General features: G+C 41.9%; 1 protein-coding gene across 7 annotated transcripts in view; it reads right to left on the reverse strand.

Annotated features, from left to right (window-relative positions):
• Positions 1-15,768: 15,768 nt before the first annotated feature.
• Positions 15,769-27,659, reverse strand: part of Disp1 (dispatched RND transporter family member 1) — a 203,362-nt gene continuing 191,471 nt past the window's right edge. For all 7 annotated transcript variants that reach the window (XM_076831380.1, XM_076831381.1, XM_076831379.1 and 4 more), the window contains 2 exons: positions 27,015-27,112; positions 15,769-19,406 (listed from right to left, as the gene is read on the reverse strand). In XM_076831380.1, the coding sequence (XP_076687495.1) occupies positions 15,792-19,406; positions 27,015-27,112 (3,713 nt within the window). In that variant the 3' untranslated portion in view covers positions 15,769-15,791. The remainder of the gene's footprint in view (positions 19,407-27,014; positions 27,113-27,659) is intronic.

Genomic DNA, 27,659 nt, shown 5'->3' on the forward strand with positions numbered 1-27,659 from the left:
ACTTTGCCCTGCCCATAATTCCACTGCTCCACTGACTCCAGGCCAGGTCTCAAGGCATTGACCCCAGAGACTTTCACTCCACTCCCACGGAGCATGGAAGGAGCGGTTATCCCAGCCCCCAGCTTCCCAGCTTCCAAAGCTAGCACTTTGCTCATGCTGCTCCATCTCCCTCTGGTCCTTGATCCTTCCTTCAAGGCCAGTCCCACCTGACCTGACCTCTCTCCTGATCACCCTCAACCCATAGGGGCACTGCCTTTCTTCGGGGGGTTTATCACATGTGTGGATACCACCTGCCACTTGCTTCCATTCTCTGGGTGTTTCTGGTTACACTTATTTGACATATGTGAGGAGTAGAGAATGTGCAAGAGTGAGCTGGTGAGCTTGGGTGTCATCTCCTCCAGAGGGTTTTTTTTTTTCCCTCTAAGTTCTCTCCTTAGCTGAATATTAGAATCATTCCAGAACTTTTAGATTCCATGATGCCCAGAGCACATCCTGACCAATGAAATTGGGTTCTATGGGGGAGATAGGAATGTGTCTCCAAGCTCCCTAGCCAAGACGGAGAATCAGCCCACAAGGCCCATGCTTGCCCAACATGATGGTGTCTATGAATCATGGGAATTCCAGGAGGAAGCACTTGGGGTTGATTTTTGTGGGAAGAAGTGGGGCCCAAGATTCTGCATTTTAAAGAAGCATCTGGATTGACCCTTCTCCTGCTGCTGCTGGTCTGTGGGCCTCACTTTGAACAGGAAGACACTGGGCTACACCTGGAACTGTCCTGCATACAACATCATCTTCATCCTCTCATCCTCTTTGTGATCACTCCATTACCTTCTCACCAGACTGTGAGGGCAAAGATAGGGCCTCACTTATCGCTGTGTCCCCTGTGGTTTGCACAAGGCACTGTTCCCATGGTTGCATGTGTATATGCATGACTGAACGAGGTGATTAGTGGATAGAATGCATTTCAAAATGCCCCAATACCTCCTCTATTCAGTGCTCCCACCCCCAATCAACCCCAGTGCCTGTTGCTTGTCACCAGCACAACACAGTCTCTCCATGGGACAGCCCAGAGCTCACCTGGTGGAGCGACCAGGAGCTCTGGACTATCAAAATTCAGAAAGGTACATCCTGCAGGCTGAATCACAAACCAGCAGAGGCTGCCTGGAGCTTCCTAAGGAAGGATGGGCCCATCCCAGATAGGAGAGAGGAGAGGAGCAGGAAGGCTCTGCGGGGGGAGGAGGAAAGGGCAGGGCTGAGGGCTGGTCCCAGGAGAGAAAAGCCTCTAATGACAGCAACATCTGATCTGCCTCTCCTTCCTGCTAATCCTAAATCACAACAGTGTGAAATCTGAGCAAGTGTGAATGCCTGGAGCTCCAGCTGCTTTTCATATCAAGCCCCAATTCTAACTTGTCAGAGAGGGAAGCCCCCACTTGGAGGATGCAGCTCTTTCAGGCTGCTGGGCTGGGACCTAATCCCTGCAAAATGAGAGGACGGGACACCTTAGGCTCAGGGTTACATGTGGGGAACCAGCATGATCTCTCCAGCCCAGCTGCCACTATGACTCTGGGTCTGCACACCACCATGCCCCTGGGGACCCCCGTCCTGCCTTCCTGCCTTTGTGAGCTTCAGGGGCCTCTGGGATGTGCACCAGCAGTGGAGGATGGGCAGGAGCAGCTGCCTCTGTGGGAAGCTGGAATGGGAGCCGTACTGCGGGTTGGGGGCAGTTGGCCAGCAGGCCAGCCCCAGCTATTCGAAAGCCCTGAGACCAACCCCCACTAGGTCAAGGTGACAGGCCAGGGAATTGGCTTGGGGAAGCTCAGTTGTTGGGATTGGATTAGCAAGAGGAGATGGAACAAAGGTGGTTTAAGGGGATTAGGGGCACATTAGATGGGCCAGGTCCATCAACCCCGATGAAATGGTGCTCCAGGAGGAAGCGCTTGAGGCTGGCGGGTTGGGGAAATGCCTGCTGGCACCAGAGTCAGGCCCCGCTCTGTGTGCAGGCTGGGGCTCCTGTTACCCTTGGTGGAATCCACTCTTTAATTGGGGCCTGGGGGGAGTAAGGAGCAACAGGCCAGGGCAAGACAGCTTCCTGCTGCCTGTAAGGAGGGGCTGAAACCAGCGCCTCGCTCTGTTGATCTTTCCCCCAGCCCTGTCCAGGCTTGGCTGGTGTGCCGACAGGTAATTGGTGGTTTTAGAGCGAAAGGGTTGTCAGTAGCTTGCTGTGACAGATGTCTTTTGAAGGTGCCTTCCCAGCCCTCCTCCGGCCACACCTCTGGGATCCTGCCCCGTGAGAAGCCAGAACCCTGTTCTGTGAGTTCCGGCTCCTTTGAGGCTGGCTACCATGACTGAACTTCATCCTGGTGAGATCTGACTCAAGAGGACTCACTCAGAAACCAGGCTGGGCCAGTCAAGATGCCAATCTTAAAATTTGCAACCTGGGCTCTGAGATGCTGGAGCAGTTCACTGCTGGAGCTGGGTGACATGAGCACTGGTTGAGGGAGCCAATTTGGAGCAGCCCTGATAGGCCATGTTCAAACTGAGCAGGGGAAGCCAACCCAGAGAGAGATGGAGATAGAGAAGTTGACACAGAATTAAGAAATCTTGTCACCCCAGAGAGAGGGACAGAGATTAAGAGAGAGATGTTTTCTTGGTTCCAGTCATTAGGGAGCCTCTAATAAGCCCAATTCTTCACACCAATAATCTTCCTACTGTACTCAAAATAGAGCTGGGTTCTATGAACATCATTCAAGTTATAATTGGGCTTTGGTGGCCGAGGCCAGGCAGTAGGACAGCACTTGGTCTGGAGTCCAGGCTGGGTCCATGGGTATCCAGCCTAGAGAGTGGCCCCATCTTTCTCCACAGAAGACTCAGAGCTGATGGGGCGCACAGAGGCCTCACACTTGCCTCTACTTTTGTCCTGATAGTAGGAGTCTGCAGGCTGCCTCTCCTTGCAGAATCCATGGTTCCTTTGGCCCACCACCCCTCAGCACTGATCCCTGGCAACAATGGAGCTTATAAGAGAGAGATGAGGCCCGCAGACACCCCACCCCCTATCCCTGGCTCCTTCCCAACATCAGGGAATAATTGTACTTTGGACACAGAATAGCCCAATATCCAGTTTCCAAGAAAGGTGGACAACATTATTTGAACCTGAGACATACCGGGGTAATCAGATCAGTCTGAGAAAACTAAGAAGCCTATAATTTATGGGGACGAGCTTGGCAGACGGGAACCAGCAGCCTGCTACAGTGTCCCCCGGGGCCGGGAGGATGCTGAGATTAAAGTGATTCTCTCACTTTGGGAACGTGGATCTGGGGACTTCATGGACTTCATGAGTTTCTGTTCCCACCGGGCCAGGACTGACCCCACAAACAGCTTTTGAGATGGTGGCCACTTTGGATGTCCTGGAGCACCAGTTAGCTGTTGGTGGGTTCTGAGGGTCCATTTTCTTGACGTGACTTACGTTATGTACCTGAGATGCTGTATGTCCTGAGGTGTTGAGTCTTTGGGTATTTCAGGCTCCCATGAGCCCCACCCCAATCTCCTGGACAAAGTCTGACACAGGACTCTTCCCAGCCCAAACCTCAGTTTACCAGCCAAGCACTTTCTTAGGAAAAGCCCAAAAGATTGGAATTCTAGGATGAAGAAGAACAAATTGAGGTAGAATTTACAAGGAGGAAAAAGAGGATGGTGGGCAGAGGATCTGGGTTCCTAGGTACAGAAATGCAACAGTGTGGCTTGTTTTTAGGGTCTAGGAACTGGTTCCCTGGACAGTGAGGGATTGAGGGGTGCAGAGAGAAGCTTGTTTGTTTCATCTTTACCATTTTTTAAAAAATAAAGTCACTATACTTGTTTTCAGATACTGAGGCTCAAAGAATTGAGCACTAAGTTCATGTTTGCAGTCCGTCTGACTGTGCCTCCCAGGATGACATGCCCTGGTCTCTCCTTCCCACCTCAGCTTTGTGTGAAAGTCCTCCAGCGCTGTCCATCCATTCAATAAAATTTCTATACAGAGAGAAGAATGGGGGTGGGAGTGTCAGAGGGAAAAAATGAGACAGGAAGAAGAGAAGGCTGAACTTGGGAAGAAGAAAGGAGAAGGAGGGAGAGGATGGCCAGAGGGCCCCTAAATCAGAGTCTCAACTGCTCATGACGGTGTGATGCCAGAGCCTCTCCCTGCCCCTCCTGCAACCAGATCTCTGAGTCATAAACTCCTTGGGTGCCCCTTTATTCACAAAAGTTTGAGAACCCCCTGCAGCCTATGCTGGGCCATCCAAAGCAGTGGCCACTTAGATTGAAACAAGTTAAAACTAAAAATTACATCTTCATTCGAACATATCAGATTTGATATGTTCAGTAGGCACAGAAGGCCAGTGGCCATCAGACCTGGACGTCCATTTGAGGTGTTAGTGTCCAACTCTGCCCTGTTGCCTAGACTAATGGAGAGATGCCTGCCTCCTCATTCAGGGCCCTGTGACAGGCACTGGGTCCTCAGATGGTTCCCAGAGGCATATGGATTTGGGGGAGTCCCACAGTGTCTAACAGTGGCTAGTGATGTAGGCCAGACACCCAACTGGTGTCCCCAGCTCTACCCAGGTGCTATCCTGACCTGATCACCTGTAGTGATGGTGGGACATCAAGTGGCCATTATTAGAACCAGACCTCCAGGGGTTCTATAGAAGAGGGGCCAGTGTCAGAAGACTGAGCTCTTTGGAATAGGTGGCCTTCCATTCCTTGTCCTACCCTCACAGGCAAGCTATGACCTCAGAAGGACCAGGCAGCTCCATCCTGTGTAGTTCCCTATAATATGTCCACCTGGGGCCCAAATATGATGTGAGGGCTGAGGACTGTGCATATCTTATCACCAATGTCCCAAGAGGTGAGCCGTGTGAGTCCATCCTTGGATGAGACTGAGAGAGATAACAGGCCAGCCTCAGCCCTTGCTGGTGAGAAGTGGGTCTGGATTTGCTTCTGAGCCAGTGTTCCCAGGACCTCTACTTTCCTCTGCTTGGTCCTTGAAACCTGTCCTAGTGGAGGACCTCACTCCGGTCCTGAGAGTGTCCTGGCCACGGGCTCACAAGACAAAGCCTGTGTCCCAGCCCTATTGTGGGGCTGGATGGATTCCTAGCAAAAACCTCTCATTCTGATCAATGTCAGGATATCCCTTCCTTCCAGTTAAAAAGAAATACCTCATCCAGGAATTCCCAGGGCTGGGACAGCCTCCTGTTTACCCCTCTTATTCTGTTCCCTCCTGGCAGATGAGGAAAAGCTGCCCATTCTGTCCCTCACACCAGTGCGCATTTCCTGCCAGACTCCAGGCAACCGCTTCCTAGCAGGGCTTTTTCCCAGGGGGTGGGGGTGGATGTTACAGGGCAGTCAGCTGATGAGCACTAAGGGGAGAGGCAGCCTCCAGAAGCACCAGCATGCAGGGAGGAAGCAAGAAGAGCCAGGTCTGCCTGGGGATAGCCATTGTTGCCCTGTGGCTCCTCCCTCAGGAACTGATGGAAAGCTCCTTGGCTTTCCATAGAAGACTGGAAGCTTCTCTTCTGCCATGGACCCTGCACCTCTGCACTTGATGAGAACCTGCAGCTAAGCCAGACAAGAAGCTGACCCTGTTGGCTGACATTGGGCAGATCTAGCCAGGCATTGGTGTGCAGGTCCAAGACCTGTGCAATGTAGGGTCTGCCCACAAACAACAGACCTCCCCAGCCAGCCCAGTGCATGCCTCCCTGGCCAGCCCACTGCTAACAGGCAGTCTCAGAACCTTTGCTTCTAAATACAGCACAGAGTCAGGGCACATCTTGTTAGATTGAAAGATTTACCCCATTTCTCTACATGCAACCTCATCCCCCAGAGTCTAGATTAATGGGTGGAAGTTCCCTGATGGACAGTAAAACTCCCTGCCCCACAACTTTTAATTGGTCTCTTAGTCCTGATTTTGCTTTAATTAAGCTTTGCTCACTACAGAAGGAAATAAAAATTCTGCCTTTAACTCTAAAGACACAGATTTGGGAAATCATGAACCCATGAGCTTGGCCTTGCATGACCTCAGTGGGTTAATCCCGATTTCCCCAGGCCAGCCCAACACTAACCTCTCAGCAGACAAGCCTCGCTCTTCTGAATTGTTCTGTGCTGATGGGAATCTATCCCAGAGTTTTTCCTTAAGGAATGACTCCCCTACGGCACAGCAACTTGCATGACTAGAACCTTCTTTATATGTTAGGCCTCCAAATCCACCTCCCTTATTAATGTGGACAAAGAGACTAGGGCAAGTACCAAAGGCTGTGTGAACTGCAGCCAAACTTCTGTCTCCGTTTGTTATTCCGCGGCTCTTCCATTAACAGATCATATTCTCTGAAGAAATCAAAGCTTTAAACATGTCTTCTCATCCTTCCATCTTCCCTCCCCTTGGCTCACATTCTTTCTTTTCAGACGGGCAGGTCTCATAGGGAAGTCACAGGAGGAATTAGGCCCCCACCTCCATCCATCAATTATGCATTTCAGCTGAGCTGTTTCCACAGTTGGCATTTTGCTGGGGAAGTGGGTGTTTCAAAGGCTTTAAGATCTAGACATCATTGCTAGATTATTTAGAATGTTTATAAATTACTAGAAGACACAATAGCTTTCTGTCAGCATTTAAAACTTTAGAAAACATCCACTCTAGCTGGTTTTCAGTGGGAGAGAATTTTAGAAATATTAGGAAAGTTACTGGCATGTTGCAAGGGTTAGAGGCACCCAAGCTTCCAGGAATGAATCCCAGCACCACACTGAAGAATGGCCCTGGTAAGGGTGTCAAAGTGACCTCCCAGATCACCTGCATTTGCAAACAAATGCCCTGATCCCTATTCATTTCGTCACTTTCCAACCAAAGTCTGACATGGGTCCATCTGATTGATAGAAAGTAAGTTATTTGTCTGCAGCCTTGTGGCAGGGAAGGCTGGGAATCAGTGTTGGGATACTAGGTTGGTTAAGTAAGTAGATTCACGACACAGAGGAACCATGCGGGCATGCCTGTGAGTGATCACGGTCTACCACACACATAATTCCCCTTTCCCTTAATAACTGTGTGACAATAGTGCTGGAGCCCTGTTCAAGCCCTTAGTTTTAGAGCATATGAGGGAATCTGTAGGGAGAAAAAAAAAGATTAGAATTTTGGTGCTTGAAAACTCTCACTCTATTTTTATAGTCTTCTTGTCTTACATATGAGAAGTTTTAACAACTTTAGCTGTTAGCAATAGTCTCGTTCTCTGCTCTTATCTTGCAGTTGCCTCTGCCTGGGCTGCAGCTCTCTGCTCTGGGCGCCACCTACGATACCTGGACTGGGAACCTGCTGGACAAACCTGGGTTAACTCTAGCTCTGCCACTACATCACTGTATGGCCTTAGGAAAGTTACCGATTTTTAATCTTCAGTTTGCACATTTATAAAATAGGGCCACTATTACTGACTTCAGGTTTGTCGAGGCATTAGTGGGTCACAGATACAGAGGGCCTATGTGAGTAGACAGTAAATACTCAGGATTCTTCCTCCCCTTCTCTTGTTCTATTTTCCTATGACATTTTTTTTGTTCTTCAATTATAAAACTTATACTGATCTATGGTGTTTGGGCATGTAACAACAGCAACTTATAATGTGTGTGTGTGTGTGTGTGTGTGTGTGTGTGTGTATTTTTTGTTTTTGAGATAGGGTCTTGCTGTGTTGTCCAGGTTGGTCTTGAACTTCTGAGCTCAAATGATCCTCCTGCCTTGGCCTCCTGAGTAACTGGGAACTCAGATGTATACCACCATGCCCAGATCAACATATTTTTTATTTAAAAATATTGAAAACACAAAAAGGAAAGTTAAAGTCACTTGCTTTTCAAGCACATTGAAAAAGATAAAATAACGTGAAATTTCTTCTGCATTAGCAATTAATACCATATCCCACCCTACTCCCCAGAGGTAGTCTTGCTTAAAGTTTTGTGTATATTGCTCTAAATATTTTATTTACACCTCATTTTTCACTTAACAATATATAATAGCTATCTTACAGGTTAGCTTATACATGCTTCTTTTTTAAGGGCTATGAAATACTCCATAGTTTTATTTCACCAGGACTCTATCAGTGTACATCTTTTATTTCAAACTCATGAAATTCATCCCCACATATATGTTTAGCACAATCATACTGTCATTTCTGGAGGAAAGATGCCAAGTAATGGGATTCCTCCTCACAGACTATGCACATTGACGATGTTGTCTGAAACCGCCTTTTCAAAATATTTTATTGATTTTCTCTCATCCCAACAGTGCCTCTGCCATTCTCTCAAAGCTGGATACTGACAATCATTTCAAAACACTAGCCCATCTGATAAGCTAAAATGATGAATCATCTAGTAGTAGAGTGTTTATATTTTTTGTCCATTTTTCTATTGGTTTCCTTTTCTAGATTTTTATGATAGAGGTATTAATCCTTTGTGATGTGGCTGGTCATGTTGTTTTTTTCTTCCATGCAGTAATTTGCTTTTTTTTTTTTTTTTTGATAATCTCTTTACTACTCTGGACTCTTGGAAGGCAGGGCCTTGTCTTATTCAGTCACCAACACAGAGTTGGGCTGGGGGTGTCATTCAGTGGTAGAAAGCCTGGGTAGTATGTGCAGGGCCCCCGGTTTGATCCCCAGCTGTGCTAAGGGAAAGACAAAATACAGTGAGACAGACTGGAGTGGAATAAAGTGTTTAATATTGAAGGATAAAGTGTTTAATATGAAGAACTCGCAGTCAGTATGTACACCAAAAATACATATATACACACATTTATATAGTGATACATACAATATTTGCAACGTAGACATTTGTATTTAGATAGTATATGTGTGATGGTGAAGCAGCTAACAGAGGATGGCCTGCTCAAATTTTGATAGGATGTGCTCTCATGAAATGGGTAAAATAGAATGATGGAATGAGCTTAACAACTACTGGGACCACAGTATCCACAGTGGCAGTGTTAACATACCTCATCTCTTTCTGTCCCCACAATCCTGTGGAATAGATGTCATCAACTTAAGTTTATAGACGAGGAAGTAAAGTACTTAGGAAGTGGTCCCCACCCAGGTCTCCAAACCCCCCGTGCCTTTAAGATCCTGTAGCTGCTGCATACAGGTGTAATTATAAAATGCTGAACACTATTTAAATCCTAGCTTTCACATTTTCCTTACTTATTCAGTATTTAGAGACAGGCCTTGTACATGGCCCAGCCTGGCCTCAAATTCCTGGGCTCAAGCCATCTTCCTGCCTAAGCCTTCTCAGTAGGTGAGACTGCAAGTATGCGCCAACCTGCAGGCCACATCTTCCCCACTCCCTCTTTATTATTTTTTTTAACCGTCTGCAGTTGCTTGCTTTATAAATCCCTTCTCAGAGGGCACGGATTTTGCTTTTTCAGGATAATAGTCTTGTTGAAAGCAGAGGCTCTTGGTCATCAGTGGCCCTGCCCTTGGGTCTTGAAAGCAGTGGACTCTCAATCAAGTTTTGTCATTTCAACACAGCAAAGTGCTGAAGAGTGTGCCTGCTCTCTATAGCTGGCCTAGTGAAGGAGGCAGATGAATAAGATGACTATAACATGGCAATAAGTGCTGACGGTGAACCCTAATATAAAGGCATAGATAGCTCCTCTCCTCCTACCCTAATGGGGCTGTGGAGTTGGAGGAAGTGGGGTTACCTATAGTTCATTTAGGGTGACTGAAATAAACTTCTTAAAAAAATAATAACAACAGACTCTGGCCTGATTCTCCCAAGGCCTGACTATGACACTAGTATTCAAAGAATATAAAAGCCTTCTCTCCACCTCAGAGGGGGCTGAAGATGAATTCTCCTACCATCTTGATGAGAGAAGTCAGTTTTTGTGTTCAGGGAAGAATCTGTGCCTAAATGTGTTTTCTGAATCACGTGGATTTACGGGAAGGATTGGATTTCGTCTTGAAGTTGGCTTTTCTAACCTTTGCTTCCTCTCCAATGTTGACATGCAGATATTTACCAAAGTGTTGTGTAATTTGTCATGACTGGCAGCAAAGACACTCATTGAAGGAAATTCCTATCTACCAACCAGAGCTCAGGGTCCTTCTCAGGGTAGGGCAACAAAATTTAGGTTGGGATCTGAGATAGAATTATTTAACAGTTCAAGACTATTCAATATGTATCCATTCCCCTGTGATATATACAACTAATAACATATACAACTAATAAAATAAATACAGAGAAGAGACAGAGCTCTAGCAAAGAACAAATAGGTGAACTTCAGTCTCAGTGAGTACATGGTCTGAGATTTGCTTGCTCTCTAAAACCTGTCCTTAGATCTTTTTGTAAAAAGAGATTTTGGAGGAGGGTAAAGCTTGTAGCTTTACTCACCCAATCCCTTAGGGATACAGTGAATTTAGCACTTGATTTGTGACAAAATATAAAGAAATAGAAAGTTACCCTAGATAGTTTCCAAGGTAGAATAATGGAGTGAGTATGAGAGTGAAGCATCCAGGAAATACCACATGTAAGACTATTTACAAATAGATGCTATTTTATCATTCTTACCTAATACATAAAACATATGGTAAGGTTTTGCCTGGAGATAATCCTATCGGACCTTTGTCAAGGACATTTAATGATTGCATTGCAAAAAGAGTGACATTATAGTTTGTTTGTTTTTTTAATTCTAGAGATTTGTTTTCTTAGGCTAAGTAGGCTTTTCGTAATCTTGTTTAGATTATTGGTTTACTTGGCAAATCCTATCCCCTTTAAATGGTAGAAAACTAAAGCTCAATTCATTGATAGAAAATGCCCAATCAGCACAAGGGCCTGAATTTGATCCCCAGCATTCCAAAACAAAAAACAAAAACAAACAAAAATGTCCAATTAGCGGATAGAAGTTGAGGAAATTTTATTGTCACTTTGTCTCAAATTAAAACAAGCTCTTATAAGACCTTATTGAGTTTCACAGAAAAATACTTTTTGCTAAAAATAATCTGCCCTTCAGTTTTTAGGAAGGCGTAGATTACATTATAGAAAAAAGAGATGAGAGGACAAGTGTCTATGTTTAGCTCTCCCAGTTGATCTGTTTCACTATGTTAGTCACAAAATCAAGAAATGTATCACATTAGGGGTCCGAGGTAAGAAGAGGAGGTATTGACTGGTATTTTGAATGTTGGCTTAAATTCCCCCCAAAGAGACATATAATCTGCAAGTCAGGCTACTGACTAAGCTTCTTACTTCAGAAAAAGCACATGGCTCTTAAGGTTAGCTACAATAGAACACTTGAAGAACATCCAGGCTAGGGAGAGCCCTCTCTTAGATGATGATTTTGGGATGCAACATGTCATTGCTTTATTCCATGCCCCTCCTAAGACCTGTAACAGCACTCACAGCCCCCTCCCCACAAAGCTCAGGAAAGCACACTTCTGCAAAGAGATGTCCCTCATGCTCTAATGCACCCCAGCCAGCACTGGTACAGCCAACTTCATGTTCAAATGATGGCTTAGGGGAGCAGATGGGAAAACCCTGCTGATCCTTGTTGCTCAGTGAGTTGATCTCAGGTGTGTATACCCTTTGGTTTATAAAGCTAATGGAAAAAGAAATGCCTTTTGAAATTTCAAAATAGAAAATTATAGCTGGGGCTGGGGATGTGGCTCAAGCGGTAGCGTGCTCGCCTGGCATGCGTGCGGCCCTCAGCGCCATATACAAACAAAGATGTTGTGTCCGCCGAAAACTAAAATAAATATTAAAAATTCTCTCTCTCTCTCTCTCTCTCTCTAAATAAAAAAAAAAAAGAAAAGAAAAGAAAATTATAGCTGGGCACAGTGGCATACACCTGTAATCCTGGCGACTTGGGAGGTTGAGGCACAAGGATCACACGTTTGAGGCTAGCCTAGCAACTTAGTGAGACCTATTTCAAAATTTAAAAAAAAAAAAAAAAAAAAAGATTAAAGAAAGGGCTGAGGAAGTGCCTCTGGGTTCAATCCCCAGTAGCAAAACAAAACAAAACAAAACAAAAAACAGACAACCCCCACACCCAAACCAAAATTCAAACAAAAACTATTATGGCAGTTAAATTAAAACAATTTTCTATATATTTAATGAGGAAACAATTAGTGTATAAAACTAAACATTAATGAAATTTGTTAACAAAAAACAGTGTAAAAACAGTTGGGGTTATGGCTCAGTGGTAGAGCACTTGCCTCGCACGTGCGGGGCCCTGGGTTCAATCCTCAGCACCACATAAAAATAAATAAATTAAGGTATCGGGTCCAACTAAAAAAATAAATATTAAAAAAAACAATTGGAGATAAAATTAATTTACCAGCAAACATATTGGAAAGACACACTATATAAATATTTAGACATGACATCTCCTTTTGCATTAAAAATAAAAATCTCATGATTTCCTCAAGTTTCTACTTTTTGCTGTGTCTGAAGCTTATGAAAAACCTCAAATGAGTCTGTTTCTTTTTTTAAATACAAATCTTTTCCTTCTAAAATGACTCTCCTCGTTAAAGTGAAAAGATACAGCTGTTTTCAAAGTCACTCTTTCCTCATATTTCATTCAGAAACTCTTCTAACTGCTGATGGAAAGAGGGTTTCCATGTGAGACAATGGGAATCCTGAACACTTCCTAATTTCCTGTAGACCACGTTGGTAAAACTACTCTCCACATCACCCCTTGCCCAAGATTTACAATTAAGAGTGATTGAGGCTGGGGCATAGATTATTGTAATGAGATTTAATAACTGCTTTGCAAACCTTTAAAGGACGTTGTTTTAGGAAGTTGTGTGCACCTTACAGCAATTATACACAAGAAATGAATACACACAGATGAAGCTGTATAATTATTTCACACAACACAGCTTATCCCTGTGAGAAACTTCTTGCTTTGGTCTGGTTCACTTCTCAACCAAAAATAGGATTTTAAAAGGGACTTTGCAGGAAAGAGGTTGGGAACAAATTTGGTAACATGGACTCAAACCTCAAAGATGTATCTTTTGTTAGAAATAAGCAGTATGTATCTTTTGTTAGAAATAAGCAGTATGTATCTTTTGTTAGAAATAAGCCCTTTCCATCATCAGGTACCTTCCCACCTAACAAATATTTCACAATGTGTAATTTATTCTCTTCTCTGCTTTACAAATCATGTAGAAAAGAATAATGGATGAGACTTCTTTATAAATCAGAACTAGAAATAGTGATCCTTTGTTGTCCAGTAATGAGGAATTTAAAAAGAAGAAAAAAATTAAGAAGCTTTCTAGACCCAGCAAAAGAATTCTTAAAAAATAAAAATAAAAATATTCCTGTATAAAAAATGTAGTTCAAATCCAAAGTCCACAGATGAAATAAATGTAAAAAGGGCTCACTGCCGCATTCAAGGTTCAGGGTAATTAAGCAGATCTAGGGAGGATGAAAGGCCCCTGGAGGCCCTGCATCCAGTGCAGACGGGGTACAAAATAGCAGCAAGGCCCAATGGAGGCCCCAGGAGAGCACAGAGGATGTCCCTCTGCCTTCTTTCACTCCACTTTCTATTTTCTAAATCTAATGACACTTCACTCACATGAAAGTCTTCTAGGTTAGACTATCTAAAGAAAACTGTATCTCCTATTTGCCCTTGAATTCAGTCTGTCTCTCTGTTGAACAACAACAACAACAAAAAAATGTGCTTTTGGATCACTCCATTTCTACTAGCCAACTTGATTACACATTTTGTAAAGAAAACAAAATTAGAGTTGGGTATTGGGAGTCCTATTTTCAGTTGTTCCCTTCTGCCCACTTTTCCTTATTTAACAGAATTGAACTCAATGGGAACAGACATAAGCTCCTGAACTTCAGTGTAAAAACTGGTTTAAAGCAGCAGCTTAGCAGGAGTATAAGAGAGTGACCAAGTGCATTTAGTCCCCTGTAAGCTCCAAGTGAACTAGCTGTAAAATTTGAGCCCAAAAGTTATTTCCATCTCTAAGTGAATTAGCAGAAGTACTATCCAGTTTCCTGAGGGCTGGTCTTCCTCATTGTGTGCTATCAGAGTCTGTTTTGGGTACTACACTTGCATAAGGAATTTGACAAATTTATCCAAAGAAGACCATAATTGTTCCATCCGTGTTCTAATTGCCTAAAGCCCAGCAACTGGAAGAACAATTGAGTGTACTGGGGATGCTGGTGGGAGGATGTGATTACTGTTTTCAAGTATCCAAAGAGACAGCATGTGGCAGAAAGATCAGAGATGTTTGCTTTCACTTCAGAGAACAGAATGGGGATCAATTGGTAGAAAAACAACAGATTTTGGATCAACCACGCTAGACACGTAGTGAGTTACTTATCACTGAAGGAGGCAAGCACCAGCTGGAAAATTACTTAATAGAAATGCAGTTTGGTGGAGTTGGGCCCGAGTTGCTGACCCATAAGGTCCCTTCCAGCTCATTATAGCATTTTTTTCAGGCCTGGGAATAATATGCAGATTTAATTTGGAAAACTATTCTAAGAAATAGTTATTTTCTAAATAATTAATATAACTTTGAAAAACACTTAGAAAGTTGACAGATCTAAGGCAAGATGCACAGTGTCATTTAAGATGCTGTCTGAAGGCTTAGCATTTCCAGGTGTTAGCTGCATAGTGCAGTCTAACCCATCTTGAGATGGAGCTTAATGTGGAAGAAGAGCCTTCTGAACATGGTCCTTTGGGGGCCAAGATGGAAGCAAAGCTTCATATAGGATCTCTCACTCTGAATGCTTCAAGAGGCAAAGACACAACTGACTTGGATCCATCTTTCTCATCAATTTATCCTGCAAAGTACAACACTGTTTTAGGTGATTATGTTTTTTCATCCATGCTCTTCCTTCTGTGGCACTAACATAAGTGGGTCTGAGACAAGAAGGTGCTCATGACTCCTGGGTTAACCACATCATGTATTAGAAGAATGAGAAATTATACTTCATTGTATTTGATGTATCAAAATGCATTCTACTGTCATGTATAACTCCTTAAAACAAATTTAAAAAAAAAAAAACCCAAACAGAATTGTACCTCTTGGCTAATTGGGAAAGATACCAGTTTGGATATAAATGAGACACTGGCATCATGTATGGTCTACAGACGCAAACAAGTGAAATGAATTCTTAAGGTGCCTGGAAATTAGTTTTTAAATAAGGTCTCACCAAAAGTGCAAAAAACACTGAGCTATATATCCCTACCACCATGCGCATTTATTTTTAAACTTTATTTTGAGATAGGGTCTCATTAAGTTGCCTTGAACTTGCAATCCTCCTGCCTGTCTTCTGAGTTGCTAAGATTATAGGCATGGGCTACTGCCTACCTAAAATGTAAATTTTAATTTTGTGTAATTCCTAGATCCCAACTGAAGTGGCTCTACTAACATGAAGGTAAATCCTTGTGTGAATATTGAGTAATCAAAAGTTTTTATCACCACAACCAAATATACCAGAATAAATAGGACTGCCTGAGAGAGTAAAAACATCTAGGTAATTCACACTAGAAATCTTTGATTCACTAGTGTTGAAGGGTAGAAAGACAATTATTTCCCAAGGTGGGTATAAGTGTAAAAATACTATACCTTTTGAAACAAAAAATCCAATAATGAATGAATCCAGTAATCTAACATACTCACTGGGTTTTTGTGTTTGTTTGCTGATCAAATGAAATGTAAAAATATTCTGTAATTTTAAAAAGGTGAACCTTGCTAGTTTCTGTTTTTGTATTCCCTTTCTAAACTGCTGGATTTTATTCTAATCTCAAAAGAATGATTGAGGCACTGGTTCTGAATTTAATACTATATTTATTATAGTGTTTTTATTAACAAACTTTCACCAGAAAGTTCTGAGTGTGTTAATACAGCAGGCACATTGGCTTCAAGGTTTGGCATCTGACAGTCCACAGAATTGCACTTCACTCTTACAATTCTGCCACAACTTTGTGGATTATTTGGGCAGGACCTATAACCAGCCTCCCCCATTAAATGGTTAAATATAAATTTTGGTTCACTCTGATTTAAAAGTTCTGAGTTAACAATGACATCCGTCTGCGACAAGCTCAGATCCACTTTCCTCTCTGCTTGGTCAGTCTGATTTGGTAACTGAGAAACCTTGGTTTCAGTTCCTCCGCTGCCTTCAATATTCTCCATGTCTCCGTGTTTACAGAGTCCCCTTTGGTTATTCTCAGGATCACAACACACTTGTAGTAAAGATCCAGTGCCTCTGCAGACAAACGATGACGGATCTGCCATTCTTGGGAGATGCTCTTCTATGCTTTGGAGATTGTGTGCACTGGTCTTACCAATTTTTTCTTGGGCCTGAATGTGCTGCACTGGGTGGAGGAGAAAATTCTGAGGCAGGGAATTCTGCATTCCAGGGGGCTTCCCTCTGCTCTGCAGACAAGGACAGTGATGGATATGCGGGATGGGATGCACGAAGCCCTCGGCAGTGTGGTGTGCAGCCTTCAGAGGTGCCACACCATTTTGGATCTGCACAAAGCTGCTAGCAGTTTGAGCACACTGGTGACACAGGGAGTCAGCCATCTGCTGGCAGGAGTGTGGGCCATATTTCAAGTGTTTGTAGGCATTTGGGCAGCTACATCTCTGATTCAGAGAGAAGAGGTGACACATCGTGTGCCTTTCAAGAGAGGGCTGTAACAAAGAGGAGCAAGTTTCGCTTTTGGTGCTTTTGTTGAGTTCACTGTTGTAGGCTGTATGCACAGGCATCCCTAAATTCTTTGTTTGGCTGTTGAAAAATTCAGAGCAGATGTGTGTTTCTTCAAAAGTAGCCTTCTCCGAGGCAGTACAGCTGTGGGATGCTAGAGGTTCTAATTCATAAAACTCATGCTCCAGTTCAGATTTTTGGCCCCTGGGGTCTAAATGATAAGCATTCATGGTATGTGTTTTGCTTTGTCCCTTGTCACCAGGACTTGTAGACAAGGCATGGGAAAAGGCACTGCACTGTAGTTTTTTAGGTAAAGGAATCTGACCACAGGTACCCTGTGGTCCAAGGCACCGACACATGCACTGGAAAAAGAAGGTGGCAAAAGCCCAGCTGATACACATAATGAGCATCATGAAGGTGCCTAGCTGGGTGTAAGCCAGGACCGTGGAGGGCATCATCATGGCCCCGGCCACGAAGGTGGTCAGAGCGGCCATGGCAATGGCAGAGCCCATGCGACTCAGAGAGAAAATCACCTTGCCTTCTCTGTCAGGATCTGGAGCCAAGCGGTATGCGACCCCATAATGGACAGCAAAGTCAACAGACAAGCCAACAGCAACCGAAATGGTGACAGACTCTAAAACGTTGAGCTCCCAGCCCAGCAGGACAAGAGAACCAACAGTGACAAATATGGTTCCGGCTATTGAAATGATGGCATAAAGACTTATGATGATGTTCCAAGTTGTCAGCAGCATCACACTGAATGCAACAGCGACAGAGAGTCCCATGGCAATGAGAGTGCCATCAGAGAGGCTATCTTGGAGGTCATAGAACTCCAGATTGCTGACAAACCAACCATTGCTGAGGCCCTCAGGTGCAGAACTCAGCTCATTGGAAATCCACGAGTCCACCTCTTTATAAAACTGATGCATCTTCTCATAAGCCAGTGTGAAGAGGTAGGTACTTTGGAACTCTAGCACTACTGCCCTGATAGTATCATTGATATCAAACCTTGGCCCTGGGGTTTTACTATCCAAATGGTACCCTGTACTCCTCTCTAGCTCCATGATAGCTCTTTTAATGCACAGTTCAAAAATCTCTTGCTTATAGGGGAAGCTCCAGTGGCTGCAGCATGGGTACAGGGCAGGCTCATCACAGTCCTGGTTTTCCATCCACTGTTTGAATGTCTCAATGAAGCAGCTGGTGAAGTCCTGTTCATCGGTCTGGTAGAAGAATGTCTGGTTTCTCAGTTTTTGACAGAAGTGCAAAATCCAGGCCTGGGAAGCTGGGCTAGCAATGTTAAAACTGCTGTCTAGTGTCAACTTCCCTTTACTCTTGGGATTTAATGGATTGCCATTGTCTTCTGGAGATACGCCCCAGATAACTGTGATGGGCATGTGGAGCTCCTCTCCATGGTGAACACGCTCAAACATAAAAAGCTTTTTGTACTCAGCATCATAACGCTCAAAAGGATGAGATGACCTGAACACTTGGAACTCAGATAACTCTAACGAGGGCAGCTTCATCTTTGGATTTATACACACAATGTAGGCCCCACCTACAGTTAAGGCTAGGAACCAGAAGAGCCAAAGGTAGCGAAACTTGATGACAATGCATGGTAATACTTTTTCAAAAAATATCCGAGATGCTTCTGAAATGACAAAAAGTACTTTGTGGCACTTCTGGCAAGCCACTGTCCAGCAACTTTTGTTACCATATATTTGCTGCTGGGGCTTCCGGAAGCAACTAAATATATTGAGGAGGTATCGTTCATGCAGTACGACGACAGCTGGCAGCCACGTGACCATCAAAACATAATTCACCAATATAGCTGTCCCCGCATAAACCCCGAAGCATCTGATGGCTGTAATGTTGCTAACGTAGTTAGCATAAAAGGCAGCAGCAGTGGTAAAACTGGTGACGAACATGGAGAGGGCAGCATGTTGCAAGGTGATGCTTACTGTTTCTGAAGTCTCAGCATGGGGCTTGTCAAATTTGGTGTAGTTCCAAACATCACACAGGACAAAAGCATCATCTGCTCCAATTCCAACCAAAATAATGAGTGCAGTGAGGTTCATAAAAGGAAAAAATTCAAAGTTAAATACTATACGATAGAGAAAATAGGAGACAATTAAGGAACTAATTATTGCAAACATTGTCATCAGAGTGATAAACATGGACTTAGTGTAGACACACATGACTAAAAGGACAATCACAATGGCTATGGCAGGATACACAGTATCCATGAGAAGATAATCTTGAAACAAACTGTGTTTGATCCCAAACTCAATCCCGGTGATGGTAGTCACACCATCGGAAGAGTTCCAGTTTTCAAAGTTGTCTAGGTAAATGTTCATCATGCTCTCCCCTTTCTCTGTGGGAGAGAAGAGCATGCTGTATTTTAAAGCTGGCATGGCATAGTCAGCCGTCTTTGGGGTTATGAAGTCTTTGTCCACCAAGTAATGGAGTATCTGGTACACGGCATTGTACTTGGTACATTTGCGTGGCACGTTGGTGCACTTGAGCTGATCCTTTCTTCTGGCTGCCATGTCCCAGCAATCTGGCCCCAGTGTGCCATTTTGGTAGTGTTTGGCACAGGTCCGAAGCAGCTTCAAGGTATGGGAAACATCTCGCTCAACAATTTTTTGGCAGGATGATCTGTTGTTCAGAATGGCGATATAGTTTCCCAGTGTCCAGCTGGGACAGCAGGAAGCAGCGGTAGTCCTCTGGCACAGATCACCAAACTGGGGATGAGATCTGATCTGCAGAGACAGAGACACAGAAGAACTGGAGTTTAAACTGGCTCACCAATGAGAAGGTCCTTATTGCCTTGAGGGCCAGGAAAGTTAAAGAAGTAGATAAACAGTCAACCTCTTAAATTAGGTAGCAGTTTGTGTACAAGGTGAGATTCTTCCCCACAAACTATCTCATATTGGTACTCTAGGGAATACATATACTAATAAATAACCTAGAGGTTATTTTATTTTGAATTGTGAACTGCTGTTGGGAATGACATATAAGTTGTAAAGTAGCATCAACCAATGCAAGTTTGATTTAAGAAGGGAGATAAAATTAATACCCTCTTAGTAAATAAGCCTTTTCAAAGTCATTATAAACAGTAATAAAGTAGACAGGCTATGAAGCTTAGGTAAATACAGGATTATGAAAACAACTGTCCAATTGATAAATAAAATGAATTTGTGGCTTTGCCTATAATTTGGAGAAACATGAAATTTTTGGTGACAAAGGTAGTAAGTCTCAATCAAGAGTTGAAAGCAAAGATGGGATTCCCTAGAAAACTGTCAGTGCCTGAATGTTTATGTCCCAAGAATTCATATGTTACAACCTAATCCCCAAGTGGTAATATCAAAAGGTAGGGCCTTTTGGGAGGTGATTAATGGGATTGGTGCCCTTTCAAAAAGTGGTTCCAGGGAGCTTTTTTATCCCTTTCCATATAAGACACATAATAGGCACCATCTTGTGAGGAATGGTCCCTCATCTGAACTGAATCTGCTGGCTCCTTGATTTTGAACTTAGACTCTAGAATTATAATAAATTTGTTGTTTATAACTCACCCAGTCTAAGGTATTTTGTTATAGCAGCCTGAAGAGACTAAGACAAAAACTTTCCAGTGAATCAAAATTGACCCTGATAATATTCAAAAGGACTGTTGTCAAGATTCATGAAAGATTTAGATTAAAATTGTTTCCTGAAGTATAGGTAGACTGGGGCAGTGTTTCTAAGTCCACACATTATTTATTCTGATTTTAAATAACATATATAATTAATGAACACAGTCTTTTTTTCACATTTTTAAAAGTTTATCATGTCAGCAAAAAACCTTTTTTGGGGAACTTCCTCTTGGTAAATGGGGGACTGGTATACACTAGCCTGATGATTTTGGACTTAGCATAGGCAGTATTCCATTTAGGACATCATTCTTGGAGAAGGGTTCCCTTCTTATGGCTGTTCTTGTTACAGTAAATTGAAAACTTCTTCAAACTTTGAAGGGAAGGGCAACTTCATTTTGTGTAGGTTTTTCTTTTTAATTGATGGACATATAGTAACATGAGCTTACTATCTAAAAGGGTAGACAATTCCTTGAGCTCCAATTCCTTAAAATTCAGGATGCTGATATCCAGCTTAAGGTACCTAGAAGCTACTATTCATGATGTTGTTTCTCTGTCCTTATTTTTAACCCTGTAAGAGTCCTCAAAAACATTTTTTTCTAGGGCCTGGGGTTGTGGCTCAGGGGGTAGAGTGCTTGCCTAGCACGTGTGAAGCACTGGGTTCGATTATTAGCACCATATGAAAATAAATAAATAAGCTATTGTGTCCATGTACAACTCAAAAACCTCCAGTTTTCCTAAAGGTATGCATCAGCCAACATCACTTTTGAATTTGAGGACTAGTTCCCAGTGGCTAAATAGCATTTATTTATTTTTGGTACTGGGGATTGAACCCCAGGGTATTCAACCACTAAGCCACGTCCTGAGGCCTTTTTATTTTTTATTTTGAGACTGGGTCTTATTAAGTTGCTTAGGGACTCACTAAGTTTCTGAGGCTGGCTTTGAACTTGTGATCCTCCTGCCTTAACCTCCTGAGCTGCTGAGATTACAGGTGTGCACCACCATGCCTGACTACCATTTATTTTTGGATGCTATTTTAGATAGCAGCCTTCAAAGTAGTAGCTGGCCTGTATTTATAATGTCCAACTTTTTAATCTTTGGTCAAATATACACATTTTAAAAACCCCTGCTGTTATTGGGGTTGTGCAGACTTAATCATACTCTAGCAGTTCCAATACTGCTAGGACATGGTAAATCTGTACAACCTTATTCTGTAAATCAGATGAATAGTCCCTTTTCCTTGAGGGGAAAAATAAGAAACATCCCCCTTTTCTTGAGCCTGTCCAGAGACTTCTCTTTGAAGGACCACAGCTAAAGATGTCCCAGTCCAATCAAGTGTTCCCTTATTTCTATTTACCAAAGGCTGTTCCAGGGAAGAAATTCCAAAGTTCAAGGAGGGTGTGAACAGTTATTTTTCTAGTAGGATTAAAATCACCCTCTACCTTGATTAGACTGGGTTTTCATTGAAATATTTTTTTTTTTTCAAAGTAGAGGGGAAGTTGGCATAAACCACTTCTTTGGAACTCTGGTTTATCTAAGAGCCTAGTTACTCAATGATCCCCTAAACACTGGCTACTGAGATAAGGACTGGAACTCATCAGTAGGGTGAGTACAGATGAAACAAGATTGAGTGTGTGTTGGGAACAATTGAAACTGGGTTACCTACACATGGGGTCTCTTTATACTATTTTGTCTACATTATACTATTTTGTCTACTTTTGCATATGTTTGAAGATTTTCATAAGAAAGCTATTTTTTAAAATAAATTTTCTGGGAGTAAAGAAAAATGAGGCAAGATGGTTATTATTCAAACATGGTAAAATAGCATTTACTTTCACAGACTTTTACTTCTAAACTCATTTCTGAAGAGCAATAATTAACATTTCTTAAGATAGGATAATTCATATTTGCTTCCAGATAAAATCATTGATGTCTGCCATTTGGGAAAAACTGAACCCTGGGAATTACAGGGAACCCTGGAAAGGTATCTCTCTGCTTTTCATGGCAGATAACTGGTTTTACCCCACAAAGAAATTTTGTGAAAGCTCCTGGGGTCAGCCTGGTAAAAAAAAGAAAATGCAACCCTACTGCCTGACAGTTTTCTAAAGGAAGAAAATGAATTGCATTCATTATGAAACCCAACATCAGCTAGAAGGAACATATCTGCAGTTGCTGAAATAATCAAATGTCAAAGATAAAGGGAATCTGGTTGCTGAGTGAAACCGGGAAAGAATGCACAGAAATCTGTCCTTAAATAACCTTTTCCAATAACAGTGGAGTTTTTAATATGTGTATATTTGACCGAAGATTAAGAAGTTGGACATTATAAATACAGACCAACTATTACTTTGAGGGCTGCTATCAAAAATAAATACTAGTTAGTTACTAGGAACCAATTCTCAAATTTAAAAGTGATATTGGCTGATGCACACCTTTGGAAAAACTATTTTTTGAGGACTCTTACAGGGTAAGAAATAAGGACAGAGAAAAGACATCATGATTGGTATCCTCTAGCTACCCTGAGTTGGATACCAGCATCCTGAATTTAAAGGAATCAGAGATCCAGGAACTCTCTATACTTTCAGGGAACTGTCTACACTTTCAGGGAATAAAGCCATATATTCCTATCTGTCCATCCATTAAAAGGGAAAAATATTCACTGAGCACCTATACAAAATAAACTGGTCTTTACCCTCAAGTTGGTCATAGGGTAGCAGGGAAATCATATAAAAAGATAAATAATGATCAGGTGCAGTGGCACATGTTTATAATCTCAATTTTTAGGGCAGCTAAGGCAGAAGGATTATTAAATTTGGGGTCAACCTAGGTAAGTTATGGAAACCCTGTCACAAAATAAAAGAGCTAGTCATGTAGCTCAGTGTGTAGAGCACTTGCCTAGCATGTGTGGGAGCCTGGGTTCAATTCCCAATACTAAAAAAAAAATAATAATTTAATGTGCGTATTGTGTATGAGGACTTATGTGGAACTGCAGAAGGAGTGCCAAAGTCTGTCAGTATTTCATGACAGTGGCACTAACTTGGTCATTTGTGTCTGAAATAGAAAAATACAGAGGCATGTATTATACTGTGGGGCTTAACGAGATTGGCAGTTACATTTTTATCATATTTTTTAGAAAGATTCATTGGAATAATTTCAAAATCTTTGAAGTTTATAAAAATAAAAATGGAGTTCGTGAAAGCAATTTCTTGTAACTCTCAGGAGAAATACAAACCTTCTAATTCTAGTTATTCACAAATTGGATATTTTAGGGAATCATTTTGCTTATGTGGTTATAACATGTCTTTGCACATTTCCCTAGTTAGATAGTGGCAGGGGTGGAGTTGACATAAAGTAGGGGGTAAAGGAAGAGAAGAGAGAAAAAGAAGAAACCAGCAGAGTTTAAAATGATACCTTAACTTTTAAAACTACTGACTAAAGTTGGCGATATTTCAAGAAGCTGAGAAAAGAATAAAGGGAGGAAAATTAAGCCCTTAATACCAGGTTCAACTGACTGCTAGACTCTCCTTCCCCATGTAACAAAGTCCTAGGGAGAAAAGAGAAGGCAAGGGCTCCATGGGCCTCTTTAAAATAAGGACCAGAATACATACTTTTGGGTTTTTAGCTCTAAGCTTCAGGGGAATTCTAGCTGTCCTCAAAGGTTACCTTACTAAGCCAGAGTCTCAGGCACCACATTTCAAATCCTTTTTACAAGCTGACTTCTCAGAGCACCAGTGTCTACAAAGTGCAAAGACCAATAAGGGTAAACGATTTCCAGAGAGTTGAGATTACAGAAACAAACTTCTGGTTATCTCGAACTCACAATTCTTCCACCTCAACATCATCACTAGCTGGGACAATAGGCACATTCCACCATGTCCAGCCAGATAACCATACTTTTTCATTGTCTATTTGTTCATTTATTGGTGTGGATCTAGAACTGGACATACCAACCATTCATTCAGACATGGGTCTTGGGTCTGTTTCTCAGATTCCCACAAGAAGACCATAATACTACTCTCTTCCCAATTAACTGGCAAGTGTATGGGTGACCTAGAAAATATGCTCATCCTGTTCTTTCCAGAGATTACAAAATTGAACTCATAGCTGTCCAACCCTTATTGTGAATCCAGTAAAGTGAAACATTCCAAGCAAAGTGTTTTCTATTCTTTTAGTATAACTTTTGCAAATGCACCAAGCCAAATCATTTAAAAAGCAAATATTTAGATTGTTTTAATCCCTTGTAGAAATGCTTTTGCCATCAGGTTTTCTTATTACCAGCCTACCTAAGGTGTGTTTTACCAATCATTTAAGATACAATATTATAAGCACGCTGCTAAGAACTTTGTGACATCACTCTTCTTTTATGAAGACTATGGAAAATGATTCCCTTTTAGTATGAGCAAAAGTAGGGATTTGGCTTAAAAAAACATATTTATTAACCTATCAGTGACTTTTGACACTGATTTTAATCCCCCTCCTCCAACTCTTCCATCTTATGGGAGGTTAGAGACAAATCTGCAACTCACCACCAGCAAATACAGATTGTGGGTATGGATTCTCATAGACTTAATCTCTCTCTTAGCTTTATTATTTCCTCCCCATTATTTTATCTTAATGTAATTAACTTGTTTCTTATTGTGTACACCTTTTTGTAAGCTACCTCTATATGCTGATTTTTTCATCTAACACACACACACAGACATTGTTTTCACTAATGAAAGCTATCATGGCACAATATTGCTTATTGGCTTTTGAGTTCTTGAATCCATTTGGTCTCACACACACTCATGGAATTGCTAGCTCTTAAAAACAACAACAGAAACAACAATATTCCAAATACTTACTCTAGGCCGTTTTGACTCATTAAAGTTCATCTGAGTAGGAAATGGCATATACAGTAAACAAACTTAAATAAAAATGGGGTTGGGAGTATCTTCTTCACTATGGAATCACAAATCACAGTGAGGAAAGATTCTGGATTTAGAAGTGGCTGGTTCCAAATCCTGAATCTGCCACTTACCATGTGTGTAAACTTTCCCCATCTATAAAATGGACAAATAATGGTATCTGGTTCACAACTCTGTCACGAGGATTCAATGAAATAATTCACAGCACCGTGTTTAGAAAACTTTGGTCAATATCTCAACAACATGAGCTATTAATTAACAATGAATTCAATCACTTCCAAGTCTTTAGGAAAAGTGGGGCAGGGTCTGAAGATCAATCCCAGGTAAAAGGTATAGGAGTAAAAGACATAGAAGTTAATGACATGCTCTCATCTAAAGTGTGATGATAAAGTAACCAGACTGGCTTAACTTCTCTAAGCTCAACTTCTCATCTGTTTAAAGGTATTATAAATCCCAAAGCCACAGGTTCATTTTGAGTCATGTACAAGTACATAGCATAAACTCTTAACACAAAGTGTCCCTACACATCTACTACTTTAGAGTTAACTTCCTATGTGAGAAGTGTTGCAAAACATGACAAGGAAAAATGTGTTCACAGCCTCTATCTAAGTACCTGATAGCTGTGGAAGAGAAGAAAATACAGCAAACAAAAAACTGACCACTGATTAAGAAGCTTTGGTATGTGTTTAGGTCATTTATAGCTTTGGCTTATTTGGAGTTGGATAAAGAGAAGGTGGCAATGACAGAATATTGATGTTCTAATCAAAGGGAAAGTCATTTTCAAAATGTATAAATAGCCTCGGAGAATGGAGAATGGAGTAAAGCCAGGAGTTCTGGGACCAACTAACTAGAGGATGTGGCCACTTACTTCTTGGAAGGTACTCATGTCAGCACAATGAGACTGTTGGTCTGGTGACCTCTAAGAGTCCTTTCTACCTTCTATTCCATTAAGAAATCCTGTTGATAGAATGAACATTGCATTGGGTTGGCAGGCTAGCTATTAGCAGGGCAGATTATTTGATTTTTAACTAACCAATGATTTTACATTTTAGACTTATGCTAAGAACATAATGAGTTCCTTTTCTGCCAAGTTGCTGTGCTTGGACAGGCCCATCAGCGATACCAGACAACAGTTTCTCCTTGGAGAAACTGGCTCTGAACACATGAAATTGACAGCTCTTCCAAACCCAAGACTTTATATCTTCTGGTGCTGACATCTGTTTGGCTCTGGAGAAGACTGAGGGAGGAGGTGCGTGTCATCTTGTATCCTGGTGTCTTCTAAAGCAGCAAGGTGTTTAGAATTTAGGGCAGTCTGGTTTGTATTAGTCGGGCCATTTACATACATCTGTAGTTATGCCCTTTGATGTCCCCTTTCCTAGCCTGTTCCCTAAATTTTCCTTTGAGGTCACTGGCTCAAATGACCCATTGATTGCCAGAGAGGCAGGCACTTAATAGCATAATTAAGATGCTGACAACTGCCTGGGCAGAGGGGATGAAGACAACAATGAAACTAGATTAGAAAAGAGAGAAAATACAATTTTAGCTATTATCCTGAAAGGCAATATGCTGGGAAATAACAGAAGAGACTATCATGGAGAGAGAACATGAGTGGCAAAGGAAAAGAGCTGTTTACTAAGGAAGATAGTGTGTTGTAAAGATGGGGCAACACAGGGACACTTTGATCCTGGGATCTGAAAGAACCTAACGCTGGCCTGCTGGTGTTTCCTCCTCAGTAGGTAAGCCTCTTAAGTACTTTCATCTCATCAGACACCAGGGGCAGTTTCAATAATAAACCTTACTTGTGCTAAACAGATTTCAGTTTTATTTTACATACCCTGGAATTATCTACATTGCACATTGATTTAATTGCGGGTAAATTCCATAATGTCTCTCCTCCTGCTGAGGTAAATACTACTCTGGAATATCGGTCACCTGGTGTATGAAAAAAAGAAAAGAAGAAGGTTTATACATTATTCATTTATTTCATAAGACTCAGAATTCAGAAACAAAAGTTGGGGAACCACATAGACAATTCATTAGCAGGGAATTCTTTCCCATGATGAATTCCAGGAGAAAATGTTAAATAAACCAACAGAAATGGGCTTTAGTGCTCTCTCTCTATGTGTAATATGAATTATAATGCATTCTGCTGTCATGTATACAAATCAGAATACAAAAAATAAAAATTTTTAAAAACTGGGCTTTAATATTGCCTTAACTCAAAGCCTGTGTCTATTTACTCTATCTTAAAATTATAGTAAGTAAATACAAAACAAATTTATTTCTGATCAGATTATAATTAGGAAGGAACATACATATGAACTTTCAGCAGGGAAATTAATCAAATGCCTTCCTCTTAATTTCACCATAATGGTATGTAAAATGGAAGAATGATGCACTAGGGAATGTCAAGAATAGATTATCAGGATATTTTCTCTGGCAGCTAACTACAGAGGAAAGATGGCAGGTAATCAATTTT

The sequence above is a fragment of the Callospermophilus lateralis genome, chromosome 13, assembly GCF_048772815.1.
Source record: "Callospermophilus lateralis isolate mCalLat2 chromosome 13, mCalLat2.hap1, whole genome shotgun sequence".
In the NCBI taxonomy this organism is placed as follows: domain Eukaryota; kingdom Metazoa; phylum Chordata; class Mammalia; order Rodentia; family Sciuridae; genus Callospermophilus; species Callospermophilus lateralis.